A 15530-nucleotide genomic window follows, 5' to 3' on the forward strand; every position below is an offset into this window, starting at 1 on the left:
GAACAGAGGCCGGGTGGAGAACAAAAAACCCTTTGGCATTGCAGACTCCAAAGGGGTTTTTCGAACAAAGATAGACAATGAAAAAAACGGAGGAAGGATGGAGTTTATTGCTGCATTTAACTCATCATGAAGAGTCATATTAAACCACCATCCAGCGAATTGGTGCGTCCTTCCCTGTGCGGGAGGAGCTTGAGCAGAGAGGGTTTATTCCAATGGAAAATAAAGTGAAAAAAAGAAAAGAAAAATGACCACCAAAGGCTGCAAAAGGGATGGTGAGGAGGAAGACATAGAGGCAGGCTGTGACATTGGGGAGGAAAAGGACAAGAGAGACAAGAGAAGCTGAGATGGGAAGTTCTTGCAGCCTTCCAGAGGACAGGGGATGAGAGTTGGGGGGGACGGCGCGATGCGATCTCCCTCTCCTTCCTTTTCACTCTCCCTCCCTCATTTTAGGGGTCAAAATGGAAGGTCATACCACTGCCACCGATTTCCTGGTTGACTGGAGGTCTCGCGCAGCAGCATCCTCCACGCAGCCTCACGTGGCCGGAAGGGACGTGGTGTGAGCATGCGGCCTTTTTAAAGTCCTGTAAGCCGCTCAGCTCACCCCTTCTTGCCGCCTGGCTGCAAGCAAGAGCAGCCAGCACCGACGAGCTCCTTTTTTCATCGTGGATGGCGCCAAGGAAGAATGAGATGACGCCGCCGTTTCGGAGGCCCGGGAATCAAAGTGATTGCCAAGGGCAACACAGGTTTGTTGTGTTGTGGTGGAGGGAGGGAGCAGCCCAGAAGGCCGGGCTGCCTGCGGTGTGGAGGGTGGAACCGACCCTTTCCTTCCCTTTTGTTTGGCAGAAATGGCAGGCAGTGCCAGGGAGTGTGCCGATCCCCAGGCGTGCGCCATTTCAGATGCGGATAGAATTAGGAAAAAATATGACAAGGAAACTGGACCATGGTAAATAGAAAATTATATGCTGACAATTTGAAACTTGTTCTGCTGTTTGCTTTGTTTCCCCACCCCACCAAGAAAATGATACTAATACTGAAATTTTTAGACACTGCACCTCATCATTTACATTTTAGAGCAGGGCTGTCAAACTCGCAATCCACGGACCGGATGTGTCACTTGCTGACACCGCCCCTGCCCAGTTTAGGGAAGTGGGGAAAAGTCCCGATATGTCACATGACAACGCGAGTTTGACAACTGTTTTAGAACCTAAATGTGGCCACGGTGAAAGTTTTAGGAACTTATTTTTAGAACATAAAAATATAAAGCTGCTGACCAATAAACTAAGCTGCATGATAGAAATATAGTTCTGATGAATAATATATAAAATAATATAAATACTCTTGTTTTTCAGCTAAACCTGAACCTGATGCCGGATTTGTTAGAGTCTCCTCTATAGGATCAGTTGATGGACCTTCAAAATCAAATATAGAAGATCAAGTTTACAAGGCAAGACTCCAGGAGTATCTGGATGTTTTCAAGAAAAACTATATGCTTTGAATAAAGTCTTCAAACTTGTAGATCTGACTTGATTCCTTAACCTTTTTAATAGAGGGCAAATCTGGCAGTGCACTTGCATGGTCATCCAAGTTGAGACTTGACAGTTTAACCTGGGAGGGGAGGGGAGAGGGAGAGAGGAATCCAGCTATAAGCAAAGTTGATAGTAGAAGGCCAAAAGAGGAACTGCACTGAAACACATACAGTATCTATTTACAAATCAGGTAGGTGCTAGCTAGATGGTTCCCAGAGACAAACATATTTGCAACCTTCTGATGCGCAAAATCAATGCGGAAGCCAGAATCACTTAAGAATTGTGTGGCTAACTTAACTGCAGTGATGAATGTTGTGAGTGGTCCTCGACCAACTCTGGTAATGAGGAGGATGAGCCAGGCTCCATTGCTAAGCAAGGCAGCTAAGTGACTTGGGCCGATTATGCATTTCAGCCCCAAAGCTCCCATTTCTTGCAGGGTTGTTGCATAGTTAAAATGGAGTCAGGGATTTTATACCTAGGGCCACGATGGCGAACCTATGGCACGTGTGTGACAAGTGGCACACGGAGCCATATCTGAGGGCACGCGAGGCGTTGACCTATGTCAGCTCCAGTGCAGATGCCTACGTTGGCCAGATGATTTTCAGCCTTGGGGAAGGCCATTTTGCCCTCCCTGGGCTTCAGGAAGTTCTCTAAAGCAGTGTTTCCCAACCTTTTTTGAGCCGTGGCACATTATTCATATTTTCAAAATCCTGGGGAACGTTGAACGGGGGGGTGGGGGGGGCGGCGGCTAAAGAAAAGTTTGGACAAAAAAAATATCTCCCTCCCTTTCGCTCTATTTCTCCCTCCCTCATTCTCTTCCTTCCCTTCTTTCTCTCTCTCCATCCCTCTTTCTTTCTTTCTTCCTCTTTTTTGCTCTCTCTCCCTCCTTCCCTTCCTCTATGTCTTTCTCTCTCCCTTGCTCTCTCTCTGTCTCTCTTGCTATCTCTTTCTTGCTTTTTTCTCTCTTTCTTGCTCTCTCTCTCTCTTTCACTGCCTCTTGCTATATGTCTCTTTCTTTCTCTTTGCCTCTCTTGCTATCTCTCTTTCTTTCTTTCTCTCTCTGTCTTTCTTGCTATGTCTCTCGCCCCTGGCTGCTTGCCGCTGCCTTCGCCGAAAGCGCTTTTGTCCCGGGCTCTCAGCCAGGGGGATGCAGGAGAGGTGGCGAAGGCGATCTCTCTCATTCTCCAGAGGCTGGAGAAAGTGATTTTCAATGTCGGGGGCGCGGGCCGGCGTGCGCTCTCCCCATCCCCCTGCCGGCTTACTTTGAATGGGGCAGGGGGATGGGGAGAGCGCATGCCGGCCCGCGCCCCCGACATTGAAAATCACTTTCTCCAGCCTCCGGAGAACGAGAGAGATCGCCTTCGCCGCCTCTCCTGCAGCCCCCTGGCTGAGAGCCCGGGACAAAAGCGCTTTCGGCGAAGGCAGCGGCGAGCAGCCAGGGGCGCGAGGGGCCTAGAGGCGCGGGGGGGCGGCCGCGGCTTCGCCCTTGGAAAAGGGTGTGCGGGGGGGGTGTTTTGGGGTGCGCTGGCGCAGGCGTGCACGGCCCGGCACCCTCCTGCTCCCATCGCCCTCCCTCCGGGCCCCAAAGGACAGTGGTTGCCGCCCCCGCCAGGGAAGCTCCAGCTGGGCGGGGCGCTGCTGGTGCCTCCGCCCTGGAGCTCTTGCCACAGCCATCCCCCAGCTACTACTTGGTGCCGTTGCTGATGGTGCCCTCCTCCTCTTGCTGCCGGTGCGAAGAATGAAGCTCTCCTTTTTCCCCGCCTTCCTTCTTTGGGGCAGGAGAGCGCCAGCAATAGCGGCATCGGAAAGTAGCCGCACCGGCAGTGCCCCGCCCAGCTGGAGCTGCCCTAGGAGTTTGGCGGCACACCTGACCATGTCTCGCGGCACACTAGTGTGCCGCGGCACACTGGTTGGGAAACGCTGCTCTAAAGCCTCCGGAGTGGGAAAAATGGCCCAAGGGCAAACCAAAGGTTCAGGAAAATGGACTTTCAATTTGCCTTGGGCTGTTTTTCGCACTCCAGAGGCTTCAGGAAAGCCTGAAGAAGGGGGCATGCATGGGGACGCATGCATGCACATTGTGGCACATGTGGGGGGGGGAGTTGTGTGCTGGCACACGCCCACACGCACTCCCATTTTTGGCACACAAGAAGAAAAACGTTGGGCCTCTTTGCCTTAGGGCAGTGAGGGTGAACCTTTTTTCTCTCAGGTGCCAAAATCCCATGCACACACACTATCGCGCCTACACGAGTGCCTACACCCGTAATTCAGTGCCTGGGGAGGGAGAAAATTGCCTCCCCTGCCTCCCGGAGACCCTCTGGAGGCAAGAAACAGACCGTTTCCCAACTTGTGGTGGGCCCGGTAGGCCTGTTTTCCACCCTCTCCAGGCTCCAGAGGCTCCCCTGCAGCCTTCCAGAAGCCAAAAATGCCCGGAGCACTCCAGAAGCCAAAAATGCCCTCTCAGAGCCTCTGTGGGAGCCAAATATCAGCTGGCTAGTGCACACACGCGTGCTGGAGCTGAGCTAGGGCAATGGCGCGTGTGCCAGCAGATATGGCTCCGCGTGCCACCTGTGGGACCCGTGCCATAGGTTCGCCATCACTGCCCTAGGACATCCTTGTGGCTTCTTCTCCATACACAAGTTGGTCTGCTATAAGGATGCCCAGCGTGGCAGTAATGACACTAGGCACTGCAGAGGTGAAAAATATCAAATCTGTTGAAAGCCGCATCCGAATGAGAGTGTGCTTAAACGGTGCTAAATTATTGAGATGATTACCTGAGAATACACATCAATATTCCAATGATGTTTTGAATCCGAATGAAATTCAAAAGAAGATGATGGGAGGGGCGAACAAATATAGCCATAGCTGGGCTCTATGGAAAACCAAGTCAGCGAAGCATGAGCTACATAGAAAAAAAAAGAATGGATTCCACAAGAAATTTATAAAGTGCCAGAGAAAAGAAAATGACCTTTTTTGCCCCTGCTTGCATTATTCGTAATATCTTCTACGCAAACACTACATTATTTAGTAATGAATCAAATGCAATACAACATTAAAATCATATACCAAATTGTCCTTCCTGTTAATGACTACTTCACCTTCAACCACAACACACGAGCACGCAACAGATTCAAACTAAATTTAAACCGCTCCAAACTAGACTGCAGAAAATACGACTTCAGCAATAGAGTGGAATTCACTACCTGACTCTCCTGCTTCTTCCTCCAACCCCCAAATCTTCAACCTTAGGTTGTCTATAGTTGACCTCCCCCCTTTTCTAAGAGGTCTGTAAGGGGCGTGCATAAGCGCCCCATTGTGCCTACCGTCCCTGTCCTATTGTCTTAATGTCTTTTTGTATCATTACTTTCAATGTTATGTTTATATAAACTACTATCTTATAATAACAACAATAACAACAGAGTTGGAAGGGACCTTGGAGGTCTTCTAATCCAACCCCCTGCTTAGCCAGGAAACCCTACACTACTTCAGACAGACGGTTACCAACATCTGGGGCAATTACAATGTCTGGAGGCAGGCTGTTCCACTGATCAACGGTTCTGAGTGCCAGGAAATGTCTCCTTAGTTTTAAGTTACTTTATTTATTTATTTAGTCCAATACACAATACATATTGAAGAGACTAGACATGAAGTATTATATATAAAGAGAAGACATAAAAATAGAGGAGAATATATATGAAGGAAGAAAAGATATATGATATATGAGATAAGGAGAGACAATTGGACGGGACGAAAGGCAGGCTAGTGCACTTATGTACGCCCCTTACTGACCTCTTAGGAACCTGGAGAGGTCAATCGTGGATAGTCTAAGGGAGAAATGTTGGGGGTTAGGAGTTGACACTACTGAGTCTGGTAATGAGTTCCACGCTTCGACAACTCGATTGCTAAAGTCATTTTTTACAGTCAAGCTTGGAGCGATTAATATTAAGTTTGAATTTGTTGCGTGCTCTTGTGTTGTTGCGGTTGAAGCTGAAGTAGTTATTGACTTCTTCTCTCCTTGTTAGTTTCCACCCATTGCTTCTTGTTCTCCCAAACTTGATTGACAAATAAAATAAAAAAAATAAAAAAAATACTCTTAAGTCACTTTCGGCCATGGGCTAACATAACAAAGAATAGCATGCACACTTCTTTACAAATTCAATACACGCAGCAGCCCAAACCTTGCTTCGATTGGAGTCACAGCGCGCTGGTATTTCCCCTGCTTTTCCCCAATTCTATTTGCTATTACTGGCAAAGAGGATTATCCAATCAGAAATGGAAAAGCGTAGAAAAGGGCGGGAATTGAACGTTTGTGTGGCAGGCTGACGTTCCCCGCCTTCTTTGCACTGCTTTTCGCGATTGGTCCGAAGAAACGTTCTGTATACACATTCCAGCCAATAAGACATCGCAGATTGTCCTCTCCTTCCTCCCTTTGCCGAGCGGCAGAGTTTAGCAGAGGCTGCGAAGAAGGTAGGAAAGGGTTGTTGTTGTTTTTTTTAAAAAATACCGCTTTGATATTTCCCCCTGTAATATGAGTTTGGGTGGCTCTTCTAAGAGTGAGGCGTCTAGTAAGCTGACATTAAATTTGGAATATAATTGCAAAGGAGAGATTCTTTTGAGATCTTACTTGCCAGCTCCGATCGCCTAATTTCAGGTGACTGTGTTTTCAGTAAGGGGCGTGCATAAGTGGCACCAGTGTGCCTTCCGTCCCCTGTCCAATTGTCTCTCCTCATCTCATTTATCTTTTCTTCCTTTGAAATATGTTCACCTATACTTTTACATCTTTTCTTTTATTCTTTTCTTTATGTATATTACTACATATCTATTCTCTTCAATGTGTATTATGTATTGGACTAAATGAATGAATGAATGAATGAATGAATGAATGAATGAATGAATGAATGAATGAATGAATGAATGAATGTTATCCAAGACCTTAAAAACTTCCAATGTTGGAGCATTCACAACTTCTGGAGGCAAGCTGTTCCATTGATTAATTGTTCTAACTGTTAGGAAATTTCTCCTTACTTCTAAGTTATTTCTCTCCTTGTTTAGAATAGAATAGAATTTTATTGGCCAAGTGTGATTGGACACACAAGGAATTTGTCTTGGTGCATATGCTCTCAACGTACATAAAATAAAATATACATTTGTCAAGAATCAGTTCTTGTTCTACCCTCAGGTGCCTTGGAGAATAGGTTGACTCCTTCTTTGTGGTGACCCCCGAGATATTGGAACACTGCTATCATGTCTCCCCTGGTCCTTCTATTCATTAAACTAGACATACCCAGTTCCTGCAACTCTTCTTCATACGTTTTAGCCTCCAGTCCCCTAATCACCTTTGTCGCTCTTCTCTGGAATCTTTCTAGAGTCTCACCAATCTCTTTACATCATGGCAACCAAAACTGAATGCAGTAGTCCAAGTGTGGCCTTATCAAGGCATTATAAAGAGATATTAACACTTCACGTCGATTATACCTGTATTAATGCAGTCTAGAACTTGTTGGCCTTTTTGGCAACTGCTGCACACTGCTGGCTCCTATTTAAATAATTGTCCACTAGGACTCCAAGATCCCTTTCACAGTTACTACTGTTGAACAAGGTACCACGTAACCTAAATGTAGAACCTTACTTTTTTCACCATTTAATTTCATTTTGCTAGACAGTGCCCAATGTTCAAGTCTGTCAAGATCCTTCTGTATCTTGAGTCTATCTCCAGAGAGTGAGAAAATTATTGTTCTATGGTTATTCAAGTTCTTCTAAATCTTAATCTTCTTTAAACTTGAAGATTAAGGAATCTATAATTAAGACTTTCCATTCTTAAAATATCCTCACTAATTGCTGTAGCTTCATATGTCCATGGATGAATTCTGGCTACTATTTGCCATAGGAAGGAGAGTCAACATGTAGAGAAGTAGTTAATTCTAATTAATTCTAACAGAGACCTGGGTTCTGGATTCTGATCCCAGAAGTCACTTTGGACCAACCTTTCTTTCTTAGCTCAGTGTTTCTCAGCTTCAGTAGTGTTAAGATGTGTGGACTTCAACCCTCAGAAATTCACCAGCCAGTTTGAGAATAACTTCTAAATGTCTTCCAGCTGGATAGGAACATGCTCGAATTCAGTGCTTTTCCAGCTTGGCAGTTTCAAGATGCTCAAGCTAGCTGAGGAATGCTGAGAGTTGAAATCCACACTTCCTGACGTTAGCACACAGCAACTTTCTTTATTCCAGTTCAGAAACTTACACAATTATTGGGAAATATGGTTGTTTTAACCAACGAACAACAGCAAAACAAACCTAGAGCTGGAAATAGTGGTTGGATTTTGCCTTACTTTAATAAATCACAGATGATAGTTTATCAATAAAAATTGATGTCTTGATTCTGCTGGTTCCCTTCTTGACGCATGTTTTGTTTCTTTAGTAAACCTCATACCAGATATTTGCATTGTGTTTTCAAACAAAGTGATGGCAGCTGGAACAGCCTTGGTTTATGATGGAGAAATGACCAACCATAAGCTCCTTTGGGAAGAGTAAGTACAACTTCTTATTGTTGTTGCTGTTTCATTTAAGAAACCTCTGCTTCGCAATAAAGGGCAATTACAGATAGAGGTTATCCTTGAGTTACAATGATAATTTTACAATGAGCCGAGGTGGTGCAGTGGGTAGAGTACAGTACTGCAGGCCAACAAAGCTCTTCTGTAAATCTGCAGGTCAGCGGCTCAAGTTTCATCACTGGCTCAAGGTTGACTCAGGCTTCCATCCTTCCGAGGTGGGTAAAATGAGGACCTGGATTGTGGGAGCAATATGCTGGCCCTGTTAAAAAGTGCTATTGCTAACATGTTGTAAGCTGCCCTGAGACTAGGAAGAAGGGCGGCATAAAAAAATCAGATAGATAGATAGATAGATAGATAGAGAGAGAGAGAGAGAGAGAGAGAGAGAGAGAGAGAGAGAGAGAGAGAGATAGAGAGATAGAAAGAACCATGATTATCTGGGTGGGGAAGGCTTGGTAAATGATGTGCAGAAGTTGGGGGAGAGGGTCTTGGCTTGCAGGTGTGTGGGTGTGAATGCAGCAAAGCCCCAGGTAGGAAAGCATACATGGGGTGCAAGAAGACAGTGGATGGGAACATGCCAGAGTGCTTGTGACATTCCTTCTGACTTTCCTTGCGGGAGGCTGGCAGGGAGGGTCACAAATGATGATCACCATGATTGCTAGCAGTGCAGCCATTCAAGTGTGAGCCAATGGCACACAGCCAGAACTTCAATTATAAGTATATATTTCTATAGCTATCCATATCGGTCAAAGGAACAATGTAATCAGAAACTTGCACCTTTTGTATGCTTGCGCATTGTTGCTGCCTGTGCAAAAGGAGATGGATTTCGATGTTGATGCAAATCGTGCAGAACGCGGCCGCGAGAGCCATCGTGGGGTTTTCTAGATTCGCCCACGTTTCTGCAACACTCCGTGGCCTGCACTGGCTGCCGATCAGTTTCCGGTCACAATTCAAAGTGTTGGTAATGACCTTTAAAGCCCTACATGGCATTGGACCAGAATACATCCGGAACCGCCTTCTACCGCATGAATCCCAGCAGCCGATAAGGTCCCACAGAGTTGGCCTTCTCCGGATCCTGTCGACCAAACAATGTCGTTTGGCAGGCCCCAGGGGAAGAGCCTTCTCTGTGGCGGCCCCAGCCCTCTGGAATCAACTCCCCCCAGAGATTAGAACGGCCCCCACCCTCCTTGTCTTTCGCAAATTACTCAAGACCCACCTTTATTGCCAGGCATGGGGGAACTGAAACACCTCCCCCAGGCTTTTATATTTTATGTTTGGTATGTATGTGTTGTATGGTTTTAAATTGTTGGGGTTTTAGATATGTTTTATTTTAATATTAGATTTGTCTCACTGTTATATTGTTTTTGTATTACTGTTGTGAGCCGCCCCGAGTCTTCGGAGAGGGGCGGCATACAAATCTAATAAATAATAAATAATAATAATAAAAACCCCTTTCCTGTGGATACTATTGCATGCATTAAAGAGAAAATCTGGTATTCATCCTGCCTTACTCCACTGCAGTGTTTCTCAGCCTTGATAACATTTAACATGTATTGACATCATGGCTGGGGAATTCTGGAAGTTGAAGTCCATACCTGTTCAAGGCTTAGAAATACTGGTCCATTATTTTCATAAAATCATAGAGTTGGAAGGGACTTTGGAAATGTTTTAGTCCAATCCCCTGTCTAAGGCATGAGATCATGACAAAAACCCCAGTTTAAAAGGTTTTTTGTTAATATCTGCAGTATTTCATTATCAATACTATGGTAAAGAACACATTTCTTCATTCACCAGTTGTTCTCTTTCTATTAATGAAAAAAAAATGCTCTTTCTTAGCTGTAACAAATTTTTTTAAGGATTTTACTGGAACCTAAATATTGGTCTCATTTTTAGCCCAAACTGTAATTTGGAGGTCCCTGAACGGCTTTCTTCCTGCTATGACCGCATTCAGCACTATAACCTGATCGAAAGATGCATTTCGGTCTCTGCCAGAGAAGGAACTGAGAGTGAAATCATGCTGATTCACAGGTATGCTCCTAAGGCAATGTAGCCACTGTTGGAGAAATAATGAGGAATAAATTCAGTATATGTTTCTTTTACACTTAACATTTAATTTGTTTTTATAAAGTCCAAGTTAAGTCCTAGCCCCCTAAAAGAGAAATTGTTATTTGCACCGATAAATAACCCAAAAATTCAACATGAAAATCTGGTGACAAAATAGCTGATGTTCCAGGATTATTTCTACTGGGAATAAAATATCACAATAGAAAATAAGAATCAGGACTGCCACACATGGTTCAATGTTCAATGTTTTTATGAAGTTTTGTTTATGTATGTTTATAATGAAATTAAGCTTTTTGTATTAAAAAAAATAGCCAATGTTAAAGGATACCATTTTAGCACCTATGGTGTGTCTATGCAGGTTCAAGTTTCTCTTAAACTTGGAGGGTTTATTGTTGCGCTGAACTGAGCCACAGTAAGGAATGAAGTAACAGTAAGAGATGTTCTTTTGGATTACTAAGTTCAATGCATCCTAGATCTCAAAGGTGCTTTTTTTTTTTAGAAGGCAACTGAACTTTCTCGTTTTTTTCTTTTGAAGACATTTTGCTTCCCATTCAAGAAGCTTCTTCAGTTCTGATAAGATAGTAGAGAATGGAAGGATTTATATTCTTGCAGACAGCAGGTAATCTGCATTCATTTATAGGTTGTTGAAGCATTTGGAGGTTTATATGTGTCCTCAGGGTTTTCCCAACACAGATGAGCTGATGAAGCTTCTTGGATGAGAAGTGAAACATCTTAAAAGAAAAAACAATGTCCAGTTGCCTCCTGAAAAAGTACCTTTGGGACAACCATGACCTGGATGATTGAGCATCTCTACAGACTAATGCATCCTAGACTTAGTGTTCTAAACTTAAAAAAAACATCCATCCCAAAGAAATGGGATTGTCGTTTCCTGAGAAATGGTCCCAATATAGTTTTGGCTTAGGGGCAAAATCAGCAATCAGCCCAGTTTATATACTGTATTTTTGCAGTACAAGACGCTCCTTTTTCCTCCTTAAAAGAGACTGATAATTTGGCTGTGTCCTATACACTGAATGTAGCTTTTTCCCCAGCCCTAACTAGCTGCTAACAATTTCCCCAGCTCTTACCTTGCAAGCTCTTTCATTGTTTCTCTCTGTGAAGAATGTTTTCCAAGTCTTTTCAGGGTTTTTCATTGCTCTAACTTGATCTAAATAAATTTATTTTTAACCCTAACTAGATGCTAATGATGTTTCCAGGTCTTATCGGCTTGCAAGCACTTTCATTGTTACTCTCTATGAACAGGGGTTTTTAAAACCCTAAGCAGAGTATAAAATAATGTGCTGGCTAAGGACGCTAGCCAGAGGAACAGTTTCCCTATTTCCCTCCTAAGGTGCATTTTATGCTCCGTTGCGTCTTATACCCCAAAATATGGCACGTATTGGTTTGGCATCTTTCCACAGATCTCAATTGGCTTGCTATAGATAGCTGTCCTGGTCACTCAATCTGCAACCATATTCCTGATTAGCAGAGTAAAAGAGGCAGCAGCATTTGATCCTTGCTCACACCCTATGTAATGTCTATGTGTGACACGATATTTCTTTTTCTTTTCCAGTATGGATTATGTGGAAATTGTGAAGAGCACTGAGAAAATGGAAAAAGAAGAGCTCCAAAAAGTCTCTGCTGACTATGATGCTGTTTATTTTCATCCAGTATGGAGCCTAATCAAGATTTCTTCCTAGATATAATATTCCTTAGTCATAAACCTTTTTCTCCAAATCCTGCTCTCCACCCAAAGAGTTGAAAATTAAAACATTTTGTTCTTAACATGAATATTTCTAAAGGATCCAGGAACATTTTGGAGGAGACGTAGAGTCTTTGATGACATGGTTGCTGCAGTCATTTTGACTTTTTAGCTTTCCTATGCAAGGCTTAAAAGGGATCTATTGCGTTTGCTATCACCACTAAACCCTTTTCTGATTTAAGATCCCCCCCCCTATTTTTCTCTATCCAAAATTATGCAACTGGGGTAAGATGCTGAACACTACAGTTAATGTTTGCAGAAGGAACCAAATTTAGCCATTGTTAAATAACTTAAAATGGGTTTCCAATGTCCACCCTTAACTTTAAAATGTTTCTACAGGCTCTCAGCTCTTACTTTGCCTGGAACTAAATATTCCACATAAAGAACTGATAGATAAATTAGTGAAGATTGGTCTTAATCCCTGGATAGTTCAATGAATTTGCAGCTGGCTGAAGCGTAGACATCAGAGAATTATTGTTAATGGCGAGTATTCTGAGCAGAGACAGGTTACAAGCGGTGTGCCACAAGGGTCTGTTCTTGGTCCTATTCTTTTTAATATGTTTGTGAGTGACATAGGGGAAGGTTTGGTAGGGAAGGTTTGCCTATTTGCCGATGACTCTAAAGTGTGCAATAGGGTTGATATTCCTGGAGGGGTCTGCAATGGAAACTGCAGTTTAATGTTTCCAAATGTAAAATAATGCAGTTGGGGAAAAGGAATCCTCAATCTGAGTATTGTATTGGCAGTTCTGTGTTAGCAAAAACTTCAGAAGAGAAGGATTTAGGGGTAGTGATTTCTGACAGTGTCAAAATGGGTGAGCAGTGTAGTCAGGTGGTAGGGAAAGCAAATAGGATGCTTGGCTGCATAGCTAGAGGTATAACAAGCAGGAAGAGGGAGATTATGACCCCGCTAAATAGAGTGCTGATGAGACCACATTTGGAATACTGTGTTCAGTTCTGGAGACCTCACCTACAAAAAGATATTGACAAAATTGAACGGGTCCAAAGACGGGCTACAAGAATGGTGGAAGGTCTTAAGCATAAAACGTATCAGGAAAGACTTAATGAACTCAATCTGTATAGTCTGGAGGACAGAAGGAAAAAGGGGGGGCGCATGATCGAGACATTTAAATATGTTAAAGGGTTAAATAAGGTCCAGGAGGGAAGTATTTTTAATAGGAAAGTGAACATAAGAACAAGGGGACACAATCTGAAGTTAGTTGGGGAAAAGATCAAAAGCAACATGAGAAAATATTATTTTCCTGAAAGGGTAGTAGATCCTTGGAACAAACTTCCAGCAGACATGGTAGATAAATCCACAGTAACTGAATTTAAACATGCCTGGGATAAACATATATCCATCCTAAGATAAAATACAGGAAATAGTATAAGGGCAGACTAGATGGACCATGAGGTCTTTTTCTGACGTCAGTCTTCTATGTTTCTATGTTTCATAAACTTGTCCCTCTGAACAGGTGGAGCTTTTCTTATGGGCAAGATTCCATACTTTCTCCAGACCTATCCTTCTACCCATCTCCCCAAATTCCTACTTTCTTAGTTCAATTCCTTGCAATGTAAATTGAGAGGAGGTGACTGCTGAGTGACTCTTTGAATCAGGGGTCTCCAACCTTGGCAACTTTTAAGACTTACGGACTTTAACTCCCAGAATTCCTTAGCCAGCAAAGGAGGAGTAATTCTGGGAGTTGAAGTCCTAAAGTTGCCAAGGTTGGAAACTCCTGTTTTGAATTACAGTTCTAATACCCAATGCTTGAATGAGGGGAATTTCAGTGTTGCAGAGTACCAACCTGTTCCAATCTCTCCAGTCTTCCTTCATTCTTCTCAGAAACTGCGGTAGAGTCTTGGAATCATGAACTTCTTCTGTTCTTCAGACAACATATCATTGTGCCAAACTGGCTGTGGGAGCAACACTACAATTGGTAGATGCTGTGATGTCGGGAAAGGCCCGTAATGGTTTGACTCTAATAAGGTAACCAAATTGAGATGTTTTCCAAGGGAATGTTCTTTGGTACAGTTTATAGTTAACTCATTCAATCATGCTTGGTTGCAGGCCTCCAGGTCATCACAGTCAAAGAAGTGAAGCAAATGGATTTTGTATCTTCAATAATGTTGCTATTGCAGCAAAATATGCTCAAAGAAACTATGGCTTGCAAAGGTGGAGTATATCAATTTAAAACCACAAATTCTAGGAGGTCTTACCTTTTAATGAATGCTGCTGTTGGTTTCTGCAGGATCCTCATTGTTGACTGGGATATACATCATGGACAAGGAATTCAATATGCATTTGATGATGACCCAAGGTTCGTCTATTACTTGTTTTTGGAGATGGTGCAGCAAACCTGAGTACTGCATGAGTTTAAAAAAGTTTTATTTTGGAAATAAATTACCAATGAACTTTAGTAGCAAATAGCAGACCTCAAGATATTTATTTATTCATTCATTCATTCATTTATTTATTTATTTATTTATTTATTGGATTTGTATGCTGCCCCTCTCCGTAGACTCGGGGCGGCTAACAACAGTAACAAAAAACAGCATGTAAATGCAATACTAAAACAACTGAAAAACCCTTATTGTAAAACCAAACATCCATACATACAAACATACCATACATGAATCGTAAAGGCCTAGGGGGAAATAATATCTCAGTTCCCCCATGCCTGATGGCAGAGGTGGGTTTTAAGGAGCTAACAAAAGACAAGGAGGGTGGGGGCAATTCTAATCTCTGGGGGGAGTTGGTTCCAGAGGGCTGGGGCCGCCACAGAGAAAGCTTTTCCCCTGGGCCCCGCCAAACAACATTGCTTTGTTGACGGGACCCGGAGGAGGCCCAGTCTGTGGGACCTAACCGGTCGCTGGGATTCGTGCGGCAGAAGGCGGTCTCGTAGATTTTGATAGCATTCACTGCACAATTATTTACAATTATTACAATGTCAGCCTGAATCTTGCCCATCCGCCCTGTTCAGGATGACTCGCTCCCTTCTTAATTGGGGGGAGTTGGGGAGCCCTTGTAGGGTAGTGCCGAGGCTTTTAATAAATTTTTCGCAGACAAAATCGCTCAGATCCAGACTGACCTTGACCCAAATTGGAGTGCAGAGTTGGCTGACAACGAGTCAGTCGAGGTGACAGGAGCCCGTCTTAGTCCATCTGTTTGGAGCGAGTTTGACCTGGTGACATCTAATGAAGTGGACAAGGCCATTGGAGCTGTGAGTTCCGCCACCTGCTTGCTGGACCCATGTCCCTTCTGGGTGATCTCGGCCAGCAGGGAGGTGACACGGAGCTGGGTCCAGGAGATTACCAACACTTCTTTGGGGGAGGGGTCCTTTCCGGCTCCGTACAAGGAGGCACTTGTGCGGCCCCTCCTCAAGAAGCCGTCCCTGACCCAGCCGTATTCAACAACTATCGTCCTGTCTCCAACCTTCCCTTTATGGGGAAGGTTGTGGAGAAGGTGGTGTTGTTCCAGCTCCAGGGGTCCTTGGAAGAAGCTGATTATATAGGCCTTCAGCAGTCAGGATTCAGATCCAGCTACAACACGGAAACTGCTTTGGTTGCGCTGATAGATGATTTCTGGCGGGCCCGGGACAAGGGTTTATCCTCTGTCCTGGTGCTTCTTGACCTCTCAGGG

The 15530-nt window shown here is 43.9% G+C and overlaps 1 protein-coding gene across 3 annotated transcripts in view; it reads left to right on the forward strand.

Moving 5' to 3' along the window:
- The first annotated feature begins 5962 nt into the window (after positions 1-5962).
- LOC139169371 (polyamine deacetylase HDAC10-like) overlaps positions 5963-15530 on the forward strand; it is a 34784-nt gene continuing 25216 nt past the window's right edge. For 2 of the 3 annotated variants that reach the window (XM_070755413.1, XM_070755414.1), the window contains exons 1-7: positions 5963-5990; positions 7941-8049; positions 9964-10098; positions 11705-11801; positions 13780-13877; positions 13959-14063; positions 14140-14208. In XM_070755413.1, coding sequence (XP_070611514.1) covers positions 7985-8049; positions 9964-10098; positions 11705-11801; positions 13780-13877; positions 13959-14063; positions 14140-14208 — 569 coding nt within the window. In that variant the 5' untranslated portion in view covers positions 5963-5990; positions 7941-7984. Of the gene's footprint in view, positions 5991-7940; positions 8050-9963; positions 10099-10669; positions 10754-11704; positions 11802-13779; positions 13878-13958; positions 14064-14139; positions 14209-15530 lie in introns of all 3 variants that reach the window. The other variant, XM_070755411.1, reaches the window with a different exon arrangement.

Source organism: Erythrolamprus reginae, chromosome 6 (assembly GCF_031021105.1).
Source record: "Erythrolamprus reginae isolate rEryReg1 chromosome 6, rEryReg1.hap1, whole genome shotgun sequence".
NCBI classification, from domain to species: domain Eukaryota; kingdom Metazoa; phylum Chordata; class Lepidosauria; order Squamata; family Dipsadidae; genus Erythrolamprus; species Erythrolamprus reginae.